This window comes from Calonectris borealis, chromosome 10 (assembly GCF_964195595.1).
Source record: "Calonectris borealis chromosome 10, bCalBor7.hap1.2, whole genome shotgun sequence".
NCBI classification, from domain to species: domain Eukaryota; kingdom Metazoa; phylum Chordata; class Aves; order Procellariiformes; family Procellariidae; genus Calonectris; species Calonectris borealis.
In genome coordinates this window covers 19,986,072-20,010,545 of record NC_134321.1, presented here as the reverse complement: position 1 = coordinate 20,010,545, position 24,474 = coordinate 19,986,072, and the positions used below count along the sequence as shown (strand labels likewise).

At 50.9% G+C, this 24,474-nt stretch overlaps 1 protein-coding gene across 1 annotated transcript in view; it reads right to left on the bottom strand.

Annotated features, from left to right (window-relative positions):
- BSN (bassoon presynaptic cytomatrix protein) overlaps window positions 1-22,993 on the bottom strand; it is a 95,376-nt gene extending 72,383 nt beyond the window's left edge. The window contains exon 1 of the mRNA XM_075159286.1: window positions 22,815-22,993. Within this exon, the coding sequence (XP_075015387.1) occupies window positions 22,815-22,993 (179 nt within the window). The remainder of the gene's footprint in view (window positions 1-22,814) is intronic.
- Between the last annotated feature and the right edge of the window lie 1,481 nt (window positions 22,994-24,474).

Below are 24,474 nucleotides of genomic sequence, written 5' to 3'. Positions count from 1 at the left end.
GCAGCGGAAGAAGCATCTGCCCGTCTCCCGACGTGAAGCACTGCAAAACACCCACAAAAATTAACCCTCAGCTCCATGCAAGAGAGGAGGCTAAACTGCAAGGTTGCTTGCCACGTAGCCCAGAGCTAAAAATCACCCTGACAGATTAATCTGTGCCCAGGTCTGCTTCTCCATCCGATGCTTCTCCTGATTGAAAAGGTGCAGAACTTTCCTTGTTCCACTCGGGAACAAGCGCGGATATGAAACCAGCCTTTCTGTTTAGGGCTGGTGCAAATGTCCTGGCAGGCTGGGAGGAGCTGGAGAAGGACTAGGAGGGAATGGCTGACTGAGATGATCAGAAGCATGACCAGCATAATGAAAACCAAGGGTCAAAGCCATTCTCCACAAAATCGAGCTCAGCAGTCTACGATGTCACAAGCATCTTGGATTTTTTACGTCTGATTTTTTCCCTTCCATAAAAATGATGTTTTTTCATTGAAATAACAAGAATTGGGAAGGCTTTAAAAACAAAATCCTATTTACAGCCAAACCAAATGTTAGATTTTCAGTTGGCTGGTTAAAGTTTAATTTCAGAAAAGATGATTTGTCCTAAACCTAACTTTTGATGGCATGGCTGTGCCAGTGAAAAGATGACACCGGCTGCAGGAAAGATGAAAGCAATACAGTGACATAGTATTGGTTTACAATCCCGTTCCAGTAAACTTATTTGGGAATTCCTAGGTAAAGTCAGAGCCTGTAGAAGGGAATTGCTCTAATTTAACTCCGGGAGGTTCAGTGGTGCCACTAAATTTTACAGACAAGACCTAAGCGTGGAGCCAGCATCCCAAGAGGTGTCAACGGGTTCTTTTTCATACAAGATGCTAACTTGGGAGCAATAACCATCGCAAGGTAAATGCCAACGCCGTTAACATCTTTGCTATAAAATCAAGTAATAATGGTATTACACAAAATCTACACTGGTAACTCAAGTCTTGTTCAGGCGTGGTGTGTGGAAAAGTTCAAGAGAGAGCATGTCCATTGGTTTTCTCCTAATTTATTATTTTTTTCCTAATTTCACATTCCCCCCTTGAACACACTGGCCGCATCCATCTGCTCAGCTACCACCACTCACATCCAGGGGACTTGGCATTTTTGGTCCGAGTAAAGCCTTCAAGAGCTGCAGCCCTTTTATTCAACTGGGAAACATGGATTGCATCCCTTTCTCTGCCTGGTGCCAACTGAAATGTGTCCCTGCTCGCTGGGCAACTGATCTAATTACTGCATTACAGTATATAAAAAGAACATGAAAACAAATGGCGCTGTCGCCATAATTTTACAAAGAGCACGCCCTGCTCAGGCTTTCCAAAGAAGAGCTGGGTTTGTCCATGGAAGGGAGCTGCTAGCTTCACATCTGTATCCAAAATAAGCAAAATGGGGACAAGCAAGTCTTTTCTATCAGTAGAAAAAGAGGGAAAACAAATGACTGCTTACCTGCAGTAAAACCAAGGGTATGAGAAGCAAACAAACCCAGATAAAGCATGAAAAGAGAGAAGATGTGTAGACGCTCACACCCAAAAGAGGGAGAGCGGGTTAACGAACAAGAATTAAAGCTGCTCAGCTACGAGCAGAGATTTGACCTAGTTGGTTCGACTGAAACCCGATGTGAACATCCACATGACTGATTTTAAGAATCACTGAATATAACCTATTTAGAAAAAAACAGGTAGCTAAGCAAAAGGGGAGTTGCACTCTTAGGTCAAAATGGCACTGGGTTTGACTCAGAAAAACGTAATTCCTAATGCTTATGGGTCGCATAGGAACTGCGGGAGATAATATCAAATATTAGACGGTTATACTGCCTATCAGCAAGTCAGACTAGAAAATAGGACATGCAACATTTTAATAAATAAACAGAAAAAGAAGTGTCTGATGTGGAGGGCCTCCGGTTTCAGCTACACGCACTGAAAATCTCACACTAGCGATGCTAAAACATCCACCGAGCTTGGGAGTTTTATGGGCGGCAGCTTCGTAGCTCTAGAAGTGCTACATCCAACACGGGGAATCCTGTATCAGACTCTGCTTTGATAAAAAAAGAAGCAGTTACAGAATTAAAAATCAGCACCTGCTTAAATCCAAGTGCCCCCGACTTAATCACATTTACGTCCATGCAGGAAGAAGTTCATGCTGGAAATGTGTGTGTACTGGATGGTTTAGAAACAGCAAATGCCACACAGCTGAAAAGAAAATAGAAAATATGAAATGGTGACTAGAAACTGTCAGGGAGTATATTATTAGATGGCAACACAAGCACTCTTGCGAAAGGCCACGGTGTTTAATGACTTGCTTTTGTGAGTAGTGGAAAAACCCTTTTCTCCCGCAGCTTTGTGCTCCAGGCTTGCTTTATCCCTGTCAAATAAGATGCAGCTTCTGTCAGGCATTTTCCCTGTGACCAAGGCATTCCTAATGCGCGTCTCCTGATGCTGGATAGTGCATTTGAGCTCCTGCTCAAGGCTTTCACCCAATCCGGGCGACCATTCAGGTCCCTAACCTCCACCCACATACCTGTTCTCATAAATACCGAGGAACACGATATCCTCGAGCCCTCTGCCTCCCTGTTAAACCCCGCTGGGGCTGGGGTTCCAGGAGGGGCTGCCAGGCAGGCAGTGCCATAAGCCACTTGTACTTAACGCACCAGACTAACGACCTGCCCCAGAGGAACCGCGTCCCAGCACGATGCTGCCGTGTGGCAAACAGCACGGCGATGCACGGCGTGCCACCTTCCTCCTCTGGCCCCTGGCTTTGCAGAAGATAACACGCTTAGCGCTGTCGCCAGCTTTTCCCTCAGTTTAAAATGCGGAGGTCTACACAATCCATGGAGAGGTTACAAGAACCAGTAGTTTTCCAGTTTACATCCACCTTATAGGTGCATGACTCAGTATACTGCAAAGTCAAGATTAGGAAAAGCCTCAGTCCATCACAAACCAGCTATTCTCCATCTTATTAGCATCATACCCAGTTCAGCCGAGAATTCGCAACAGGCTAACACATCAATGTCACTCACGCTGCTGTATGAAGCACGGTTGTTGAGAAGCATCTGCCATCTTATTAGCTGAATCCTACGTACCAAAAGAGGGGGTTATGACTGATTCCAGCTCTAAATAAACATTTACTTGCTTATTTTCGTTCCCGCGCACTGCCTTTTTGTAAGTGTTTGTGAATTGTTATCAATTGCAGTTGGACTAGATGATTGCAGGTCCCTTCCAACTGAACTATTCTATTCTATTCTATTCTATTCTATTCTATTCTATTCTATACTATTTTATTCCCTTCTGTTCTATTCTATTCCCAATTTTGCTATGCGGCAAATAAATACTTAATTTGCACCTAACTTGGTGCTGGTTGAGCTAAGAGTAATTTCCCTTAGGGTGCTTTGCGACATAAAACCAGAGCAAGGGCTGCTCACACCCACCAGCCCAGCATCCCCAAATTTCTCTCCAGAGAATCCCATGTCTGATGTCTACTAGTCACCCTATGTAGACCTCGATGAACATCTGCAACAGAATGCAAGGCAACTAATCCCCATAGAGTCCCCAGCAGCCTCTACGAACCCCAAGACCTAAACTGGAGTCAGGGGAGACTTTTGCATACCTCCCACGAGCCCTTGCAAGCCAGAAAGTCACCGAGTGACCTGCAGACCCCCACGTGCTGCTCCTTCAGCTGCCGACGCCTGAAATGTGCAGCCACCGCTGTCAGGATCTTGGCCAAGCCCCCCAGAGCCAGCGGCAACTGGCATGACAGAAGAGCCTGCAGGTAATGATCTCAGCGCAATATATATCAAAGAGATTTCTTCTGAGATAGCTTTACAGGAGCAGGCACACTGAAGGTTGAAAGACTTGAACAGGTCTCCTTTTCAAGTGATATAACTGTTGCTAAGAACATTTACGATCTTGAACTTCAAAGCATTAAAATCTCTCGGGGATAAGGGGGATGTCCGATATCCATTCTGCCTCAGCATCAGGGAAAATCTGTCTCCTCTGTGATAGCAGGAAACTACATGTAAATCTTCCAGAGACAGAGTAGAAGCCACTTCTTGATCGTGATGCAATTAGCTGCACGGGGTGAGAGGAGCGGTAGAGCTAGCCGCGGAGTGCCAGGAGGGTGCAGATGCAAAGCAGGAGCCCTGGCTCTGCCGTGCCTGGAGAAACGCCGTCCTTGGGGTGAACGTGGAGCTATTAGAAAGATCCACTGGATTTCTGATCCAGCGTCTGCGTCTCTCTGGGCACTTAGGAAGTATCTGGAAAGCAAGGAGGAACGGCAGCTCTTCCAGTGTATGGGTGCAGTCAGCTTTGGAGCATCGGTGCAGGTGAACAGCAGCCTTGGAGCCCTTGAGAAGAGCTGGAAGGAGAGGAGGCAGCGGGCACCCCAGCCGCTGGCCCCAAGGATACTGCCGAAGGGAGGATGCTCAGCACCGCTGCCCGACTGCAGGACTCATTAGCTCCCCCCCGTTGAGCATACCAAAGTCCACGTGAATTCAGGTGAGCGCTGGGGGGGACCATGCTCGGGGGATGCTGCAGGCTGGATGGTAAAGTGGGCTGCCGCCTGCAGAGCTCCTCTCCTCTTTATTGCAGGACTTGGAAGGTCTGCAAGAAATGATGAAGAGCCCTGCCACAGAGATACGGCCCTGCGACCAACACCAGGGAGCACGCAGAGAAAGGGCGGCTGAAACGAGGATAAATGTCCCCAGGAGTCACGGTGAGGAGCGGGCTGACAGCCGTCCCTTCCATCTGATTTCCACCTAGCTATTCCATGTGTGGCCTCCGTCTCCTTCCCAGGACCAACTGATTGCTGTGAGCAAGTCATTTACGCATATTAAAAATCGTATAATTTATAAAGGGTCATGACAATCTTGAAAATACTGCGGACACCAGAAAGGACAAGATGGGTAGAATACCCCAGCCAAGGAGCAACTGCTCCCCTCTGCCTCCATCCGCTTACGTTTTATAGCCGAGCTCTAGCAATTAAACGGTCAAAGAGCTGATTGCCACCGTCACGTTTAACTGAAGACCTTTGTCCCAGTAAAGCTACCAGCATGAATTACTGTCCTGTATCTATGAAATGCCAGCAAAGCCAAAAGATAAACCACGGCATGAAGCTAAGGAGTTTTTACGGCACATGGTTCATGAAAGCTTATCTTGTAAATCTCTGATTATAACCTCCCCGAGAGCCTCTCTGATTTTAACTGGCAGCAACACAATTTTTTGTTTAGGTTGTTAACTATCCCCTAAAGCAATGCAGAACAAAGCTACCTGCTCTTGACTTAGTCCTGCGCCGTGCACGGCGCCTGCTTTGAAATGCCAAAATTAAGGACAGAAACTTTCAGCAACGGTGACCATAATAGGTTCAGCTTCAATCTGTTTGCAAGACTGGAAAAAACACACAAATACACATGACGACTGTAATATTTAGATTTAAATGGAGGAAAAAAAAAAATCAGAAAAAGTGAGAAAGTTTGTTAAAAAGAAATTAAAAGCAGCAGGTGGAAGGGTAAGAAAGGGAAGTTTCCATGGCACCCGTTAGCATATTAGGCTCTCAGGCAAAACGTACACTATCAAGAAAGGGTTTAAGACATGGCCATAACAAGGCAACATATTTAAAGAGTGGAGCAAATAAGGCTACAGGAGTAAAAAGAAATCCTTCAAAAAGTAAAAATTGTATCTAGATGAGGAAAAAACAACAAAAAAACCACCCCAAATTTTGGCAAATTAAATTTAAAGCCCTAATAAAGCATACAAAAAAAAAAAAATCCCTGAAGGAACAACTCGTAAATTGGGCCAAAAAAAAAAGAAAGATTTTCTAAAACTTTAGAAATAGGAAATCTGCCAAAGAATCTGGAAAACTGAAAGAAGATTGAAACGCAACAGAAATATTTAAGGAATGCAGGACTGTAAAAGAAAAGATAAATCCAATGCTGTTTGCTAAGCAGAAATTTATGAAGGTTCCCACACCAGAACCGATTCATATACGGATTAGTCTGAAAAATCGTCTCAGTGGGAGAAATGTTAGCATAAAAATCTGGAAAGAAAGAAGGAAAAAAAGAAGTAAAAGATGGTGAAATAAGGGGAAGCCTTCTTGTGGGTTAATAACTGACCACGATTTAGGACGCCGAGGATAGAGGTAGGTGGACAGGTTTTCACAAGCAGAGTTGCAGGATGCTGCCATGGAATAAATGGGATATATTCATAAATGTCCTGGGAAGGAGGGGAATAATGAAGGGACAAGTTTGCTGAGCCACACAAATTTATTCAGAGTATTCAAAGCTAAAACCAAATGCAAAGAGCTTTAGAAGGCTCTCCTGAAATGGATGTCTCGAAACACCGTGGCAGGTGAAATCCAAGGTCAAGAAACGCAGAGTAACGCGCAGAAGATAAGACAACCGTAGCCACGCGTAGTGATGGGCTCTAAATGAGATACTGCCGCTCTGCAAAGAGTTCTTCAAGCCATTTTGGACAGTTCTCAGAAAATGTCAATTTAATGCTCATCAACAAATATAGAACGATCTACAAAAAAATAGACAATTAAGTTATTTTGGGAAAAATGCATTCTGGAAAGCAATTCAAAGAGAAGAGCAGAGGCAGCCCATTCCCTTGACTTGCTTCTGGCTTTTTTCCCCCCCTGGAGAGTGGCACGAAGGTCTGGTTTTGCAAGGCTCCCTTTTGAGTTTCAGGCTTGATTCAGTCCAGGAGCTGGAAGGATTTCTGCAGCTGTTGGCCCGCTGTGGGTAAGTGCTCCGATGCCGAGAGCGGTTTGCTGCTGGTGGGTAAAAAGGGGTCAATCCCAGGGGTCTGGCTCCACCAGGACAGCATTCACGGTCCTGGCCACACCACCCACGGGTCCCCGTGCTTCTCCAGCAGCAAGCAGTTGGTATTCGACCATTAAGAAGCTGGGAAGACTGCAGGGCCCTTTTTTTGGATGAGTTCCACCCATGCTCCAAAATGAAAAGCTGATGCAAAAAAAATGTATCATTATCCATCTCCGTGACAGCTTGAGTCAACCAAACTCAGCCCGGAACGAGGAACAACACTCATTCCAGGCATAAAAAATAGGAAGATCCATCAGAAAGAGAAGTGCTGTTAAAAAAGAGGCAGTAATGACATACCAGAAAGAAACTGGCTTGTATTTTTAGAAAAGGGAAAGAAAAACCCAGTTAAAATGGCAATTTCCAGGAGAGGAAATCAGGCTACCATACCGCCGAGAGACAAATAGCTCCTGGTGACTGCAGCGAGTGGCAGCAGAAAGATCCTGACTTTGCACGCCTATTTGTTTGAGCCTGGGCAGAGGAAACACGAGACCTAATATATATTTTTTTGCGTCTGTGAAAAACTGTAGCATTTTTATCCATCCTGCAATTGTGTCTTGGCACCTCACAGCATTTTGGCTATCTCATAATTGTCCCTTGAACTCTTCCCCAGGCCATTTAGGTCCTTAATATTTTTTGTTTGTTGCCTCAGGTTATCAGAAGAGGTGACACTAAGGTGTGGAAGAGCAATCAAGAGAAGATCATTTGGGCAGGGTCTGAGGAAGCAGTGATCAACTGATGTCCTCCCCGAAGAGCTCCAAGTACTGCGCACGTAGAGGGGTACGTGGTAAAACTGATGAGCCCACACTTTCCTGCAAGGAGGAGAGCTTCGTGTCCAGCACGGCCAGATACCATTTGACGAAAACTTGACATCAGGTTGTGGTTGTCAGAAACACTTCTCAGCTGCAGAAGTTTCTCCAGCCCTGGTGTTGTCCACACCAGCGCATGTGGTTCAACAATGTCTATTATGGGAGACAAGACCGTGGTTGCAAGTGCCTGCTGGGGACGCGGCCCTGGGGCTGCCAGCCAACTGCCTTGCGCAGGACGGGGTCAATATAGTTGTTTGGGTGTCTTAGATTTGCACTTTCTGGTTTTCTGAGATTTGAACTGGAAGCTCAAATGCGAATGGCAAACCAAACTCGGAATTAATTACATTTTTGTGTGTAAAACTTGTTATTCGCAACAGGAAAGATAAAGCAAACCCAAAGAATAATTCATTACCAATACTGTCAGAGACACCATCAACTTCAGTATTTCAAGCTGTTCAGTTTAAATGCACTTTTGAAATAGGAGAGCCTGAAATTCCCCTGCCAAATTCTTTATAGGATCAAAGGAAAACACTTCGCCAGCGCCTGCAATTCTTCGAGGTGCCTTGTCCCTGCATGCATTTCCCTGCCGCACATACCTCAGACCAGAACATTTGTCCCCAAAGACACTGACGCATCTGGATATTTGATGTACCTGTCCTCACGGTCCCATCGAAAGGCTTAACTTGGCAGAAATGGAAGCAGGTAAAATTTAAGGCTGAGAAGTTTACTTGATAAGTGGATTTTAGATATGTTGATAAGTAGAAGGCATTTTATTACTACTCAAAGCAGCGAGCTGACTTTGTTTGCATATTTCAAAGAAAAAGAAAGGCATGATAATTTGTTAATTCAGGGTGTTTGGGACTGTATTTTTAGTTAATAATAAATCAAAATTAAGTTGGTAATTATCAACATGGGTTGGATGACACAGAGTTGTACAGGAATCACATCCTAATCCATTAACCAGTGCAGCTAGGAGATACTTCAAGAGAAAGACAGATAACATAAAGTACAAAAAGGACACATAAGGAGAGACTTCTTTAGAGTTTTCTCCCAGAGTGATGTTTCTGGATGCCTTATTTTTGCCAGGTTAAGGTAATCAATGAAATATAACGTAGTAATACGGACCATCTTTTCCACTCAAACAAGAACTGATGTTCTGTCATCATTTTAGTGTAACCAGTTCAAACCAAGCCTAATAAAGTGGTAAAGGGGCTCTACCTGCTCCGAAAATCACCACCGTGAAAGGTTCAAAGGACAGCAAAGGACCACGTGCCCCCCTGCTGCTGCGCCCCGGGTGGGAGGGTCTCACCCAGAGGGAGGGGGGCAGGCTAGGGGTGCGCTTGCAGGACCAGCAGACTCAAAGATCTCCACTCTATACAAATGGAAACAACCCATCGCTCCTTACATGCTCCCCAGCTACAGGATTCCCAAGCAAAACATCCACAACAACTTGCAGACAGGGGGGAAAAGGAGAAGGCTTGGAATTTTCCACTCTCTGGGACTACAGAGCTGCCCGAAATGCAAAGGGACATTTGTCAGGGCAGGTGCTGAGCAGCACGGACTGATTTACAGCGATGTAAGCAGAACCCAGCATCGCCTCCTCACGTACGCCGGCGTCGGGAGTATTTACGGAAAGCTGCGGATGCTGCCGGGCCCCGACACAATGTGCTCTGGCACTATCTCCTGCAGACATCTCGTAGGTTCATATCAGAGGAGACGCAGCCCACGATGTGTTTTGGGAGCAGCCTGACAGCGGTTTCCCCACCTTCCCAAGAGCCATTCCCAGCAGAGGATTAGAGGAGAGCGGAGAAGGTCTGCAAGGGTAGCGGTCCAAAGGATCGCTACCGACACCTGCCCGGTCCATCGAGAAGTCTTGCTATGAACGGGTAAAAAGAAACCCAAAATGCGGTGAGCAGAAGACAACAAAGCTGATGCACTTCAGAGGAAATATGGGAAAGATCTGCGCGCTTCAAGGACAAGACGTGGTTCGCTGCGCCCTATTGCTGGTCCCACAAGGACCACATTAATGGGTCCCAAACTTGGAGCCCCACAATAAGTCCCCAAAACTTGGAGTCAATAACACAACAGAAGTTACTGTAGACAAGGTACTGAAAAAACATACTGCAAAAGTAAAATGGAAAAAAAAATTATTACCCCATCCTGTAGACTTGGAGGTTATTGCCCAGCACGACGAGAACGGTTCAGGCTGTAACCACCTCAGGTGCTTAAACTAAGTTGATCAAAGCCAGCCTGGCCAGGGCAACACATGCTAGCACCGCGTTGCCCAACCGCAGCGCAGACGTACCTGGAAAGGCTTCAAACCATCAGCGTTTACTCTGGCAGTTAACTGGGAGTTTAGTGTTAAAAAAAAGAAAAAAAAGTAAAAGAAAGAAAAACCCCAACCAAACAACAATTTGTCTCCCTAAGAAGATTAATAGGTGCATTTAAAGAAAACAGTCTGTAGGCTTAATGAGAAAGAGGCAGCAAAATCCTAAATGTGAGACCTCCTACAGTTTTTCAGTCCAGCTGTACAATCAAATAATAGTTTATGTAACTAGGATTGGAACAAAATAAATTAAAAGTAATTTCATGTTTCATGAAAGGAAAAAGTACAGTTCAGAATCAACCTGGAAAAAGATCTCGTTCAGCACTGCATTCTCCCCAAGCCTTCCATAAGCTTTGTATTATCAGCTGATTTGGTTTTTTCACAAGAGGAAGGCAAATTACCAAGTCCCTTAACAACTTATTATACATTTCCAAATTTCAACTATTCCTATTTTATAACTCATAACTTCACATATCTGTAACTGAAATGTTTTCTGTAGGAGATGAAAGAAAAAAAAAAACCCATGCTGTTTTTCCCAGGCTGCAATCTGTTTTTTCTGGTTTTTTTTAAAAAAAAAAAAAGTGGTTAACAGCTACAACATGTCAATCTTTGAAAGTAATTCCCACACACAATTTCATCCTTTCGCAGACATTAAATATGGCAAAATCTCTTCGTACTCCTCACGTCTAGACTGATGAAGGAAGGACGCAAGCTCTTTCTCACACTGGGGAGCCCATTGCAGACCCAGGTGGGTCTCACGCAGGCTGGCGAGAGGGGCAGGACCCCTCTGAATCCATTTAATAGCTGAAGAAGACACACCTAACGTTGACTTCACGCCCATGTACAACTTCCAAGGACAGAGCACCCTGAGACCATGTCAGAAGAGGTCACATACTCCAAGCGCCTCCTAACAGAGCTCAAAATCCATAAATAAAGCCAAATTCCAAAATAAATCCCCACATTCACAACGCTTCAATCCTCAGGAGAGCACCAGTCCTGCAAAGGGACATCCACTGGAGCCAGGCTCTGAGCTTGGCGTCACCTCACGTCCCTCTCGGCAACTGGAGAAACCTGTGAGCCCCCACTGCCGGGAAAGACTCAAAACAGGCTAAAAGCCAATATTCTACTGCCAGGGAAGAAAAAAAAAAAAAGAAAAAAGGTTCAAAGGCTGCTCTCAGTTATTGACATCTGGCCTCTGAAAGTCTCCCTGCCCTGTAATACCTACACAGACGTCTGTGCCTGCGGCACCGGGGCCGGTCGGAGGAGGGCATGCCAACCTCCAACGGGCCGGCTGAAACACTGAATTTTGTCACATCTGCACCAGGCAACACTTTGGTCCAAGGTGATTTTTTTTTTCTGCGGCCTTCAGAGGAGCTGTCAAATCCTCATCTGAAAGCCATTCAGTGCGGGAAACTGCTTTGTCACGTCTGAGAAGCCATGGTCCCTGGCAGGTCCCGGAGCCAAGTGAAGAACAGTTAGTCATACCTGCTCGAAAAAACTCAAAATTCAGCAACATTTCTCAAGCAGCATGGATGCATTTTCCCTGTGAGCCATACAGTATCTCCTTGCTCAGTGTTACAACTGTCAAAAAAGGGGGAAACTCTCTGAGAAGAGGGCAGGAGATGCTCTTCTTGTGGAGTGCAGCTTAGCATGCTCAGGCAGCAGAGGTTCAGGTGACTGCAGGTGGGACAGGCAGCAAGTCACAGGCAGGAGATGGCAGCCTGCACCTCACATGGGGGTTCAGCAGCTGCAGGACATCCTGGCCAGAAGTCGCAGCACAGCACTGAAGCCTGCTCACAGAGAATGATAAAACCAGGCTCTCTAGAGAAGAGCCTAGGGTCCGCACGCCATTGTCGGGGGAGAAATCGGCAGCCCAGCTCAAGTGCATCTATACCAATGCACGCAGCATGGGCGGCAAACAGGAGGAGCTGGAAGCCATTGTGCAGCGGGGTAGCTATGACTTAGTCGCCATCACGGAAACGTGGTGGGATGAGTCGCACGATTGGAGTGCTGCAATGGACGGCTATAAGCTTTTCAGAAGGAACAGGCGAGGAAGGAGAGGCGGTGGAGTAGCCCTGTATGTTAGGGAATGCTTCGACTGTCTAGAGCTCAATGATAGTGATGACGAGGTCGAGTGCTTGTGGGTAAGGATGAGGGGGAAGGCCAACAAGGCAGATATCCTGCTGGGGGTCTGTTATAGACCACCTGGCCAGGAAGAGGAGGCAGACGAAATATTCTACCAGAGGCTGGCAGAAGTCTCCCAGTCGCTAGCCCTTGTTCTTGTGGGGGACTTCAACTTTCCGGATGTCTGCTGGAAATACCACACGGCAGAGAGGAAACAGTCGAGGAGGTTCCTGGAGTGTGTGGAGGATAACTTCCTGACGCAGCTGGTAAGCGAGCCCACCAGGGGAGATGCCTCGCTTGACCTGCTGTTCACGAACAGAGAAGGGCTGGTGGGAGATGTGGTGGTCGGAGGTCGGCTTGGGCTTAGCGACCATGAAATGGTAGAATTCTCGATACTTGGTGAAGTAAAGAGGGGGGCCAGCAAAACCGCTACCATGGACTTCCGGCGGGCGGACTTTGGCCTGCTCAGGACACTGGTCGAGAGGATCCCTTGGGAGACGGTCCTGAAGGGCAAAGGGGTCCAGGAAGGCTGGACGTTCTTCAAGAAGGAAGTCTTAAAGGCGCAGGAGCGGGCTGTCCCCATGTGCCGCAAGAAGTACGGGCGGGGAAGGCGACCGGCCTGGCTGAACGGGGAGCTCTGGCTGGGACTCAGGGAAAAAAGGAGAGTTTATCACTTGTGGAGGAAGGGTCAGGCAACTCAGAAAGAGTACAGGGATCGCGTTAGGTCGTGCAGAGAGGAAATTAGAAAGGCAAAAGCCCAGCTAGAACTCCACCTGGCCACTGTCGTGAGAGACAACAAAAAATGCTTTTATAAGTATGTTAATGACAAAAGGAGAGCCAAGGAGAATCTCCATCCTCTATTGGATGCGGGGGGGAACGTTGCCACCAAGGATGAGGAAAAGGCTGAGGTACTCAACGCCTTCTTTGCCTCAGTCTTTAGTAGTCAGAATGGTTATCCTCAGGGTACTCAGCCCCCTGAGCTGGAAGACAGGGACGACAAGCAGGATAAACCCCCCATAATTCAAGAGGATGAAGTTCATGACCTGCTATGCCACCTGGATGTTCACAAGTCTATGGGGCCGGATGGGATCCACCCGAGGGTTCTGAGGGAGCTGGCGGAGGAGCTTGCCGAGCCGCTCTCCATCATTTACCAGCAGTCCTGGTTAACTGGGGAAGTCCCGGACGACTGGAGGCTCGCCAATGTGACTCCCATCTACAAGAAGGGCCGGAAGGAGGATCCGGGGAACTACAGGCCGGTCAGCCTGACCTCGGTGCCGGGGAAGATCATGGAGCGGTTGGTTTTGAGTGTGCTCACGAGCCATGTCCGGGACAACCAGGGGATCAGGCCCAGCCAGCACGGGTTCATGGAAGGCAGGTCCTGCTTGACCAACCTGATCTCCTTCTATGACCAGGTGACCCGCCTAGTGGATGAGGGAAAGGCAGTGGATGTGGTCTACTTGGACTTCAGTAAGGCCTTTGACACTGTCTCCCACAGCATTCTCCTAGAGAAGCTGGCGGCTCACGGCCTAGACAGGTACACTCTTCGCTGGGTAAAAAACTGGCTGGACGGCCGAGCCCAGAGAGTTGTGGTGAACGGAGTTAAATCCAGTTGGCGGCCGGTCACGAGCGGTGTTCCCCAGGGCTCAGTTTTGGGGCCGGTCCTGTTCAATATCTTCATCAATGATCTGGACGAGGGGATCGAGTGCTCCCTCAGTAAGTTTGCAGACGACACCAAGTTGGGTGGGAGTGTTGATCTGCTGGAGGGTAGGAAGGCTCTGCAGAGGGACCTGGACAGGCTGGATCGATGGGCCGAGGCCAACTGTATGAGGTTCAACAAGGCCAAGTGCCGGGTCCTGCACTTCGGCCACAACAACCCCAGGCAACGCTACAGGCTTGGGGAAGAGTGGCTGGAAAGCTGCCCGGAGGAAAAGGACCTGGGGTGCTGGTCGACAGCCGGCTGAACATGAGCCGGCAGTGTGCCCAGGTGGCCAAGAAGGCCAACGGCATCCTGGCCTGTATCAGAAATAGTGTGGCCAGCAGGAATAGGGAGGTGATCGTGCCCCTGTACTCGGCACTGGTGAGGCCGCACCTCGAATCCTGTGTCCAGTTTTGGGCCCCTCACTACAAGAAGGACATGGAGGTGCTGGAGCGCGTCCAGAGGAGGGCAACGAAGCTGGTGAAGGGCCTGGAGCACAAGTCTTATGAGGAGCGGCTGAGGGAACTGGGGTTGTTTAGCCTGGAGAAGAGGAGGCTGAGGGGAGACCTCATCGCACTCTACAACTACCTGAAAGGAGGTTGTAGCGAGGTGGGTGTTGGTCTCTTCTCCCAAGTAACTAGCGATAGGACAAGAGGAAATGGCCTCAAGTTGTGCCAAGGGAGGTTTAGATTGAACATTAGGAAAAATTTCTTTACTGAAAGAGTGGTCAGGCCTTGGAACAGGCTGCCCAGGGAAGTGGTGGAGTCACCATCCCTGGAGGTATTTAAAAGACGTGTAGATGAGGCCCTTAGGGACATGGTGTAGTGGGCATGGTGGTGTTGGGTTGACGGTTGGACACGATGATCTTAGAGGTCTTTTCCAACCTGTATGATTCTATGATTCTATGATTCTAACCTTGAGAAACACAGGGATGGCCTCAACAGTCTTCTGTTGGCCTCTCCCTCAACAGGGAGGAGAGGAAGAGTGTCGCATGGGGCAGAGGAGCCTGTGCAGAGCTTGCTGCAACTGGGGAAGTCACTGCGTAACCGCGATGCAGTGAGAAGGCTTGGTGTCCATACCCTTCCTAACCTCCTGTACCACCTGCTGCCTGGCTGTGAACACGGAGGAGAGGGGCATGGTGGACAAGGATAGGACCATCACATCATCTCCAAAGGCTCAACTTCGAGTCCTGACCCACATACCAAGGGCTGCCCCCGCTGCGTCCCGGCCATGCAACATGCCCCATCAGCTGGCTGCAGAACCAGAAATAGGTGAACATCCCAGTCACCATCGCTCCCTGCTGCAAAACCGGCTGGCTATGATGGCCCAAGTCCAAGTCTTCGAATACACCCGGGCCTGAAGGTGTCGTTATCCCTCAGGAAAACATATGGAAGTTAAGCCACAGCTGCACATCTCAAACTCATGGACTATCGCAGGCAAATCAATGCTGCACTTTGGCTTTGCAAAATAGAGTATCTCATCTAAGATCTTAGTTGTTACCTTATTAGTGGGACCATACGATGGGGTGTATAATGGTGTCTACCAGTGGGTAATGGCCCAGAGGGCTCCTACCTTTGCCCACCAGTACCTCACACACCCTGTTATAGTCACTTGGCTCTTGGGCAACTCAGCCCATCATCACCAAGCACTAATGGACTCCGAGTGGAGAAGTTCATCTCGGTTGCTCTGGGGTAAAGGCGTAAAGGCTCTTCCTAACGTCAGGAAGCGAGAGGAGGACAAGGGCAGGCTGCTGAGGCGACCTCTAAGCAACGGGTTTCCAAGAAGGACTGCTGCCGCAGGAGACACCAAGGACAGGGATAGGAGAAAGGTCTGGGGACAGACTGGGCAGGAGAGGGATTTCTTTTTGTTGTAGCTCTTAGAAGATGCCTAATACACTTTACCGCATTAAATATACACACATTTTTCTTCTATAGACAATGACCTAGAAACACAACTAAATCATTTTTGACAAAAGAGAATACACCAAACTCTTTAATCACATCTTCACGGGGAATAAAGCCAACATGGATGGCTAATCTGCTGTACATCGCAGAAACTATAGTTTTGGGCTGAGGGAGACTTTATGTTTTAGGAGGTGAAGCTTTTATTCAAGCTTTGTGTGATCATACGTCCCATCGCACCCTCTGGTAAACTGCTGCTACATTTATTTATGCTCACTCTTTATATACCTTTCATTGCCATTTGCTAGGTTGGACCTCTAAACTCCAGATTTTGGGTTGCCTTTGCCAGCCATCATGACGATCTTTACCACCCAGTGCCAGAAGTCAGGCTGGATGTCATACCGTCACTTCCCATCTCAAGCCAAACCATGACACTTCAAAAAAAAAAAAGGAGAAAACAAAACAAAATAAAAATTGCATTCAGACGTGGCTTTTCTTGACTTGGTGGATGATGTTCCTCTGCCTCTGAGGAGCTCAGCATGGGCAGGGAGCTGCTGTCTCCTGCCCCATCCACCTGCACTCCCCAGTCTGTTAACGGGGCCGGGGTCTACCTTCGATATCAAACATGCACTAGTAAGATATAAAAAGGCCAAGAGTCAGCGAGATACCATCACAAGTATCCATAAGTCATCTTTGACATTAAATATGAGCAGAGCATGGGTGAGGAGCCCCCCAGGAACATGCCTTCCAGCCTCGCTGTAAAGAACAGGCCAGTGTCAATGGGATGCAGTGATACTGCTCCCTCTTGTAGGCTCCTAAACAGCTCGTCTGAGGTGCTGGGTGTTCTCAGCGAGGAGCCAGCTCGCTGTATTTATAAAAAATCTTCAGCGTCGGTGACATGAAAAGCAGGCTGGCATGCCCGGTGATGACTGACAGGCTGCACAGCAGAGCTTCAGGGTCACGCCAAAGCTCAGCACCTCCAGGCACTAAAAAAGACCAAAAAAACCTGTTCATAAGAACAGTCGTGCCCATGGATTTATGCAAAAATAACAAATCTGTCATTCAAACAGACGTTTAAAAACTCAGCGATGGCTCAACAGCAACGATCTCAATCTCAAGAAAATACGTGCAACACTCATAACAGTTTACGATGTGTGGGACCGGGATGACCACCAGCACTTGCTGTCACTCGCCAGCCAAAAAAAAAAACCGGGCAGCATCCAGGAGCAGCCGCGCTCATCAGCGAAGACGACGTGATAATCTTATTTCCACATCAAGCGAAAAACCAGAATGCCATTGCCGTAGAGCCCATTTCACCCTAAGGAGCTACCCGGCTTTAGGAAATGCTGTTTGCACCCTGACTGCCTGCCACATCCTTCCGAAAGTGCATCTCATACGCTAGGAAATGAGTTTGATATTGCAACAGGATTATTAGAAAAACACCCTCGGCCCGTGGTGTGCCATAGTGCCAGCCCCAGCAGGGAACCAGTGACGAGGGCTGCACAGGGAGGCAGGGTTTGGGGCAGGCAGGCTGTATTTTTCTGGCAGGTGGGTGTCCAGATGCACACCAAGTATTCCCCAAACCGGTATAAACTGCAGGAATACGCCACGGCGCTGCATATCTGTTTGCACTGAATTGGAAACATAATGGGAAGCATCAAGTATGTGCTCAATTCACACAGCAGAGAAAAGAAACCGCTTTACTGAAGTGTGTTGGAGAAGCAGAAGCCAGCCCACCGCGCCGCTTGGCATGACCCGCAGCGTGGAGGGACCCACCGGTCCCAGTGGATGCGGTCACTCAAGCTGCGGCACCCACTGCTCCCGAGCATCAGCAGAAGAGGCTGACCACCAGTACTCAGGATTTCGGGGCGCAGAAAGCGGCCCTGCCACAGTTGCAGCTGCACAAGAAGGAGCCAAAGAGTCCTCCAACTTTTCAACCAGCACGAGCCAACAGAGAGGAAATCAACCCTTACAAATTCTTCCACACCTTTCTCCCTGAGCAGAAGCAGACAGCGTAGGTACGTCCAGGAGCCCCTCGCACAGCAAAAGCAAAGGGTGAAGAGGCATGCCTTCAGCACGACAACCAGGTTGGTTTCAGCAGTGAGAAACCCCAACCGTGCAGCGGATTGCAAATCTGTGTATTTGTTTTGGAAATAAAGGCATTAATATTTGATGCCAAACATTTTGAATATTGATGAACACGTTCACAGAAGAGGTTTTGGAGTTACTTAAGCACCCAGAATTGTGCCATCTAAATTCAGTGGCCTAATGGCTGCTGTCAGAGCCATCAAAAATATGTAAAACACCTCTTGCTAAAGGGAAGGCGCGTTGCAGCTGACACCGCCTGTCCATCACGGGAGAGGAAGACTAATTGAAGCCCAGTGGGATATTTAACACAGCAAATATTTTGACTTGATCCGTCAAGTAAGCCATTTTGTACTCCTCCTTTTACCTTTTATTTTGCACACACAAGGTTCATGAGTTTGAAACATTGCACATCTGTTCTTCCCCTCCTTGCTCAAACCCAGCCTCAGCTCCCTCCTGACCCTCCAAATCTTTTATACCAAATAAACTAATACTTACTAAGCACGGGTGCACAGCAGGCTTTTCCAAAGTGCCAGTCCGTGGTTCAGCAAAAGGCCAGGAAAAAGCTATTTTAATATTCAAGGAAAAGGTTTTCCAGCGATGCCTCTGACAGCAACGCCTCTGCATGGTCCTGCTCAGGGCTCAGTCTCTTTGGGGACAGCAGAGCACGGACACAAATACGGAGCTGGCTCTCCAGACAAGCGTGAGCCCTGTCCATAGCCTGGTTTCCCATCACACAGTCTTGTTCTATTTCTAGCACAGTCATATGAAAATGGACATCGACTGCTCGTTTCTGCAAGCTTGTGAAAAGTGCCCATTTAAAAAGAAATCGGCAAACTTGCTTTTATTTTTAAATTACTTTTATGTATATACTTATTACCTATTATTGCTATGGTACTTAAGGCAAGAAAACAAGCCAATACCCAGAAAATGCAAGTGAGCTGCCGAAAGGGCAGAACGGAGCATCTGAACTGCACTAACGTTTTTTCCAAACTTGAGCTATTTTCTCTAATTTGGAGGAGTGCTTCTTTCAATCCTGTTTCTACTATACCTACTATACCTGATTTTTTCACTTCAACCTCCATCACCTGCCAAACAAGTTGATGTTAAATGTACAGCAGGGTAAACAGGATCAACACCTGACTTGCCGTTTCAAGCCAAGCGAAAGCATTGGGGAAGTGCTCCCAGCACACACTGGAGTTCCTGCTACTCAGTACTGGAAAATTCCCTTCTTGGTCACTTCAAGACCTTCAACTCGCAGCAAGCCTACTTGGAGACTTCAGAAATTCTGGGGTATTCAGTAAAGTGGCTTCTTTATCACGGAAAGCAAAGGTCCCGGCGGTCTCTGCCGTGGAAGAAGGCTTCCTCCCGACCTTGAAGCTCAGCAGCCAGCCCGGTTGTTTGCAACACGCATCTCCCAGGCTCCGGAGGAAGAGCGATGCTAAAAGCACCGCTGCTCCCACCGGCAGCCTGGGTATTTGTGGCCAGTCCTCAATGCTTCCCAGGAGACTGACCCTCTTCCCCTCTCCTGTCCTTCAGCTTTAGCTCATGCATCCAGGCATCAAAAAAAGTCTTTTACGAGCTCCCCAGCTGAGCAGTAGACGGGCCGAAAACCTGAATGAATTGGGCATAAATCAGGCACAGACAAATATGATCAGAAGCAGCAATAAAGTCTCTCTTCTGGATACCAGGAAAACCAGCCACCTAAAGTGCTGTGCCCTAAGCTACGTTTCTGAACTTGGGATCATCCCTATCCTGCCATCCAGCTCCCTTTCATCAATCCATCAAGCTGCACCGTGAGATGAGCTTGTCCTCTGCTGCTGAGGAGGAGCAGACCAGGACTCCGCTGCCAGGCAGGCCGTGAAGTTTTCAGTCCGAATGCTTCTGCAACCAATTTGTGTTCCCTTGATCCTACAGGTTAATAACGCTCCATCTTTTCATCTCCTCTGAGGCAACAGAGGCTCCGTTTGTCCGGGCAGACTAACAGCAACCCTTCCCTCCCTCCTCTGATTCAGCATCACCTTACCCCATTAGCAGAGCTGGGCACAACCCCCCTGCGTGAGATTTTAGCAGTGCCTTGCACAAGGGTAAGGTCTTCCCATCTGCGCTGGAAACACCTCGCCTGATGCAATCCTGCACCGCGTTTGCCTTTTTCAGAGCTGCACCCCGCTGGCAGAGCCTACCCGTCTCACAGCCGAGCACCGCACGCATCTTCCCTTCATCCTCCAGCACCTCCGCGCCCCGGCTCCGCCGCGCCTCACCCAAAGCACGCAAGCAGAAAATCACAGTTTATAAATATCAGTAGATGTTGCAACCCGGCGAGAAGACGTTACTTCTATAGGATGTTTTCTACTCTCTGAAGTCTCTCCATTCTGTGCGTACGCACAGTTTCTTGAAAACAATTATTATGAATTTAAACACAAGACCCCGAAATCCAGCACACCACATATAAGGTGTTCAGGCTATTTCAGACTACACAGACTATTGTGTATAACACAAAGCAAGTTGTGAAAAATTACACAGAAAAGTAACATTACTCCGGTGTTCATTGGCTTGCACACAGATTTAGGTGACTTAATTCAGAGAAAAAAAAAATTGCCCAGATATTGAGAGAAATTCACTTTCCTTTCCCTGGTCACTTGGGATTTCTGGAGCGGCACTTTTTGCACCGCACACTCGCTGCTCGGTCAGCACGAGCCGTGCTTTGCTAAACCTTTTACAACATCTGGTCTATCTTATGTGCCCACTCCTGCATCTCACAAAGACGACTTTCTTCTCCAGGCCTGTTTTTTCCTTCATTTCCTTTGTTACCTTGAATTAAAATCCCTCAGCGTTATCTCAGCTCCCCACACCCCTCCCACACTCAGTTTTTAAACACCGGTACAGATCAGCATCTTCCCCGTCCCACCGCCGCTCCGCGGCAGCCTTCGCTGCCAGCCCGCAAGGCCCCGCACGGCCCACCTCTTTAATTGCGTTAATTAATTGCAAGGGAGGGCAGCTCCCCGGCAGCAGCTCCCCAGGAGGGGCAGAAGCGTCAGCTCAGCGTGCGAGGGCTCGGGCACGGCTGGCAAAACCAACCTGGTGTTTCTGGCAGGAGAGGAGAGAGGATGGCAGTGCTCAGGACTCCTCCACCTCGCCAGCCCCGTGTGCTCCGGCACCCCCAAAGCTCCCAGGACCCCCAGCCCCAGTACCCAACAGCAAACGCAGACCCTGGGCAGCAATGGGGGAGCCCCACAGCAGCCCCAAAAATGGACAGAGACGGCAGATCTGCAGGGCTCCCTTGGCTGATCTTGTTACGCCAGCCTAAATAGCCGTATGGGTATTTAATTTTAAATTGTTACAAGCAGCCTATGAACAAGTTCTCGCTGGCAGAGTCCAAAGCAGAGAGGTCGGTGACTCTTTAGCAAGGGGAACTGGAAAAACACAAAGGAAAACGGGCACGATTTCGCTCAGGGGTATTTTTTCATGCTCCCTGTGTAAAAGCTACTAGAGATTTTACAAAGAAAAGCCTGCCCGCAGCTCGGCCGCCCTGTGGGATCCCTGAATCCCATCTGGATGTTAAGGTGCAGCCTGCAAGCAGCGATTGCAGCCTGCCGGCTGGGAGTGAGAGGAAAGCACCGCCAGGCGAGACCGCAGCCTCTCGTTCGGGCTCCCGCTTGCATTTTCCTGTTTGAAGTAACACGACCGGCAACACAAGCAGAGCTCATCGCTGCACGGGCGAGGCGGAGAGCCCGAAACGCTGTTGCCTCGGCCACGCAAACTGCCCGCCGAGTCCCCCACATCCCTCCGTGCAACTTTCTGCTTCTCGCATTTATTTTTCCAGATAGGATGATATTTTAGGATCAGCTTTTTTTTTAAAGGAATATCTCCAATCCCACGCCCGCTTCCGAAGCATCTCCCTCCCGGCCTGGCAGAGGGAGAGCGGCTCGGCGCGGTTCCCCGCGAGGTTTTGCACCGATGACTCCTGGCAGGGCTGCACGTCCCTCCTGTTACATAACGACCTTTCCCGTTTGGTGCCGGCTCCAGTTGGGGTGGCCGCGTTTGGGGTGGCCATGTTCGGGGCGCTCGCACACCCTGGTGCTGTCAGCCGCATGCTGCCAGGCACCATCCCCCCAACCCTGACCGGACCCCCCAGCCCGGGCTCCCCAACCCCGAACCACATCCCTCCCTCCCCCTAACCCCGCTCCCCCCGCGGCCGCCCCAGCCCTCACTGCTGGACTGGGCAGCACCCACCTTTCTCCTGCCCCCCAAAACACTGCACTCCTCACTGAGGGAACACCATCCCTCTCCCGCACCCAGCCCCAAACCGCACCCTTGCCTTCCCCCAGCACCCACGGTGTTCCCGAGCTGCCAGCTCCCCTGGGGCTGCACCCTCCAGCAGTGACCGGCCTTGGTGCCTCTGTCTTCTCCCTAAGCCCCATCCACCTCCCTTACCTGCCCCCACCCCACTGCCTTCTCCCTGCCTGCCTGCACCCCACACGGCTGCACCCCGGTCTCCCATCGGTTTGCACCCCTCGCGCACCCCTCTCTTACCCCGCCTGCCTGCGTTTGCCTGCAGGCACCCCGCAGACCTGCACCCAAGCGGCAGCTCCTGCCTGCGTGCCCCCCAGCCACCCCCTGCACCCCAGCCCGCTCCCTGCGCCTCGCAAACCTGCAACCAGCGCGCCCACACCCGCCACACCCAAAACACTCGTGCCCCAAACCCCCAGGCCCAATGCACTGGCACCCAGCTCGGCCCCCCGCCCCCACACCCCACGCCCCTGTCCCCCGCACCCCAACCCTGCACCCACCCACGACCCTACAGCCCATCTGCTCCCCCGCCCCACGCGCCCCGGCCCCTCCTGCACCCCCGCCCCTCGCACCGGCCCCCCACCTGCTCCCGCGCCCCCAGCACCCCACACCTCCGCACCCCGCCTGCTCCTGCCCACGCACCCCACGCGCCCCACGCGCCTGCCTGCTCCTACCCCCAAGCCCCACGCGCCCGCCCGCTCGCCGCACACCCGCCCCCCCCACGCCCCACGCGCCCCCGCCGTCTGACCTGGGCCCGGGCGCGGGCGCGCTGCCCGGGAGCTGTCCGCCGCCGCCCGGTGCTGAAGGCGGCTTGGCGGCGGCGGGCGGCGGCGGGGCCCCGGTGGCGGCGGCGGCGGCGGCGGCGGCGGCGGCGGGCGGCAGCTGCCCGTCGTCGCCGCCGCCCTCCAGGCTGGCCTCGTTGCCCATGGCGGGCCGGGCGGGACCGCTCCCTCAGCGCAGCGCCGCCTCCGCCGCCATCAGCCCCGCGCCGCCATCGCCGCCTGCCCCGCCGCCCCGCGCATGCGCCGGCCCGCGCCCGCCCGCCCGCTCGCGCCGCGGGCACGCGCGCCGCCCGGCCAATCGCCGCCCGCCGCCCCGCCCTCCATCCTCCCCCCTCCCGCCGGCACGTGCCCCCCACCCCGCGGGCGTGCGCCGGGGCAGCCAATGGCGGCGCCAGGCGACGGCGGGCGCGCGGGAGCGCTCCGCCCCGCCAAGCCCACCGGCCAATCGGTGCTCTGCAACGCTCGCACCCGCCAGGCGGCGCCCCGCGAGCTCACACCCTGGCAGCCAATGAGCATCCAGTCTCCCGTGAGGTCACACCCTGATGGCCAATGGACGCTCACTCCCACATGAGGTTTACACCCTGACAGCCAATGAGCATCTGCCCACCCATGAGGTCACAGACTGCTGCAGGATGTCACACCCTACCAACCAATGAGCATTTCCCTCCCTTATGAAGTCATGTGCTGCGCCAGGATGTCACATCACGCCAGGCAATAGGCTCTCCACTCCTTTGGGAGGTCACAGTCTGCCAGCCAATGAGCACCCTGACCTCCCCCATGAGGTCATGGACTGCCTTGGGATGTCAAACCCTGCCAGCCAATAAGCGTCCTGCTCCCTGTAAGGTCACAGGCAGCCTTGGAACGTCAGCCCTGGGATGTCACACACTACTGGCCAATGAGCACTCTGCTACCTCATGAGGTCACGGGCTGTCCTAGGAGGTCACTCACAGCCAGGCAATGAGCATGGAGCTCCCTGTGAGGTCACAGGCTCCCCAGTGAGGTCAGACACTGCCTAGTGGGTAAGCACACTGGCTCTGATGTGAGGTCACGGGCTCTCTGATGAGGTGACAGAGCCCTCAGCCAACACGCACCCAGTCCCCCACAAGGTCACACAGTGCTCAGCCAGTGATCATTGTCGCTGTTCCATGATGTCACAGGGACCAACCAGTGAGCTCACACGCTCTCCCTGATGTCTGGGCTCAGCCCGTGAGCACCCAGCTCCCCCGGGGAGGTCATGGGGTGCCCAGCCAACCAGCACCCCCCTTCCCCATTAGGTCACACAGCGCTCAGCCAACAGGCGTGCCCTCTCTGCATGAGGTCACAGGCTGCCTGATGAGGTCACAGAGCAGAGGTGCCTTTGGGAGAGAGCCCAGCCCCACCCGGGGCTCCCGCCATGCAGCGCGCCGGCGCAATTACACCTCACCCAGATCTCGCCCGTAGTTAACGAGAGGCGGCAATAATTAAAGCTCCCGTTAAAAGCAGAGCAGGCTCCCGCGGGAGGCAGGCGGGGGGACGGGGCACCCGGGGGGTGCCACGGGGCGGGCGGGGAAGGGGCTGCAGCCCAGAGGCCGTGCCGAGGGGCTCAGCACCCCCTGCCCCCCCCCCCCCCGTGGCCTCTCGCTCCCC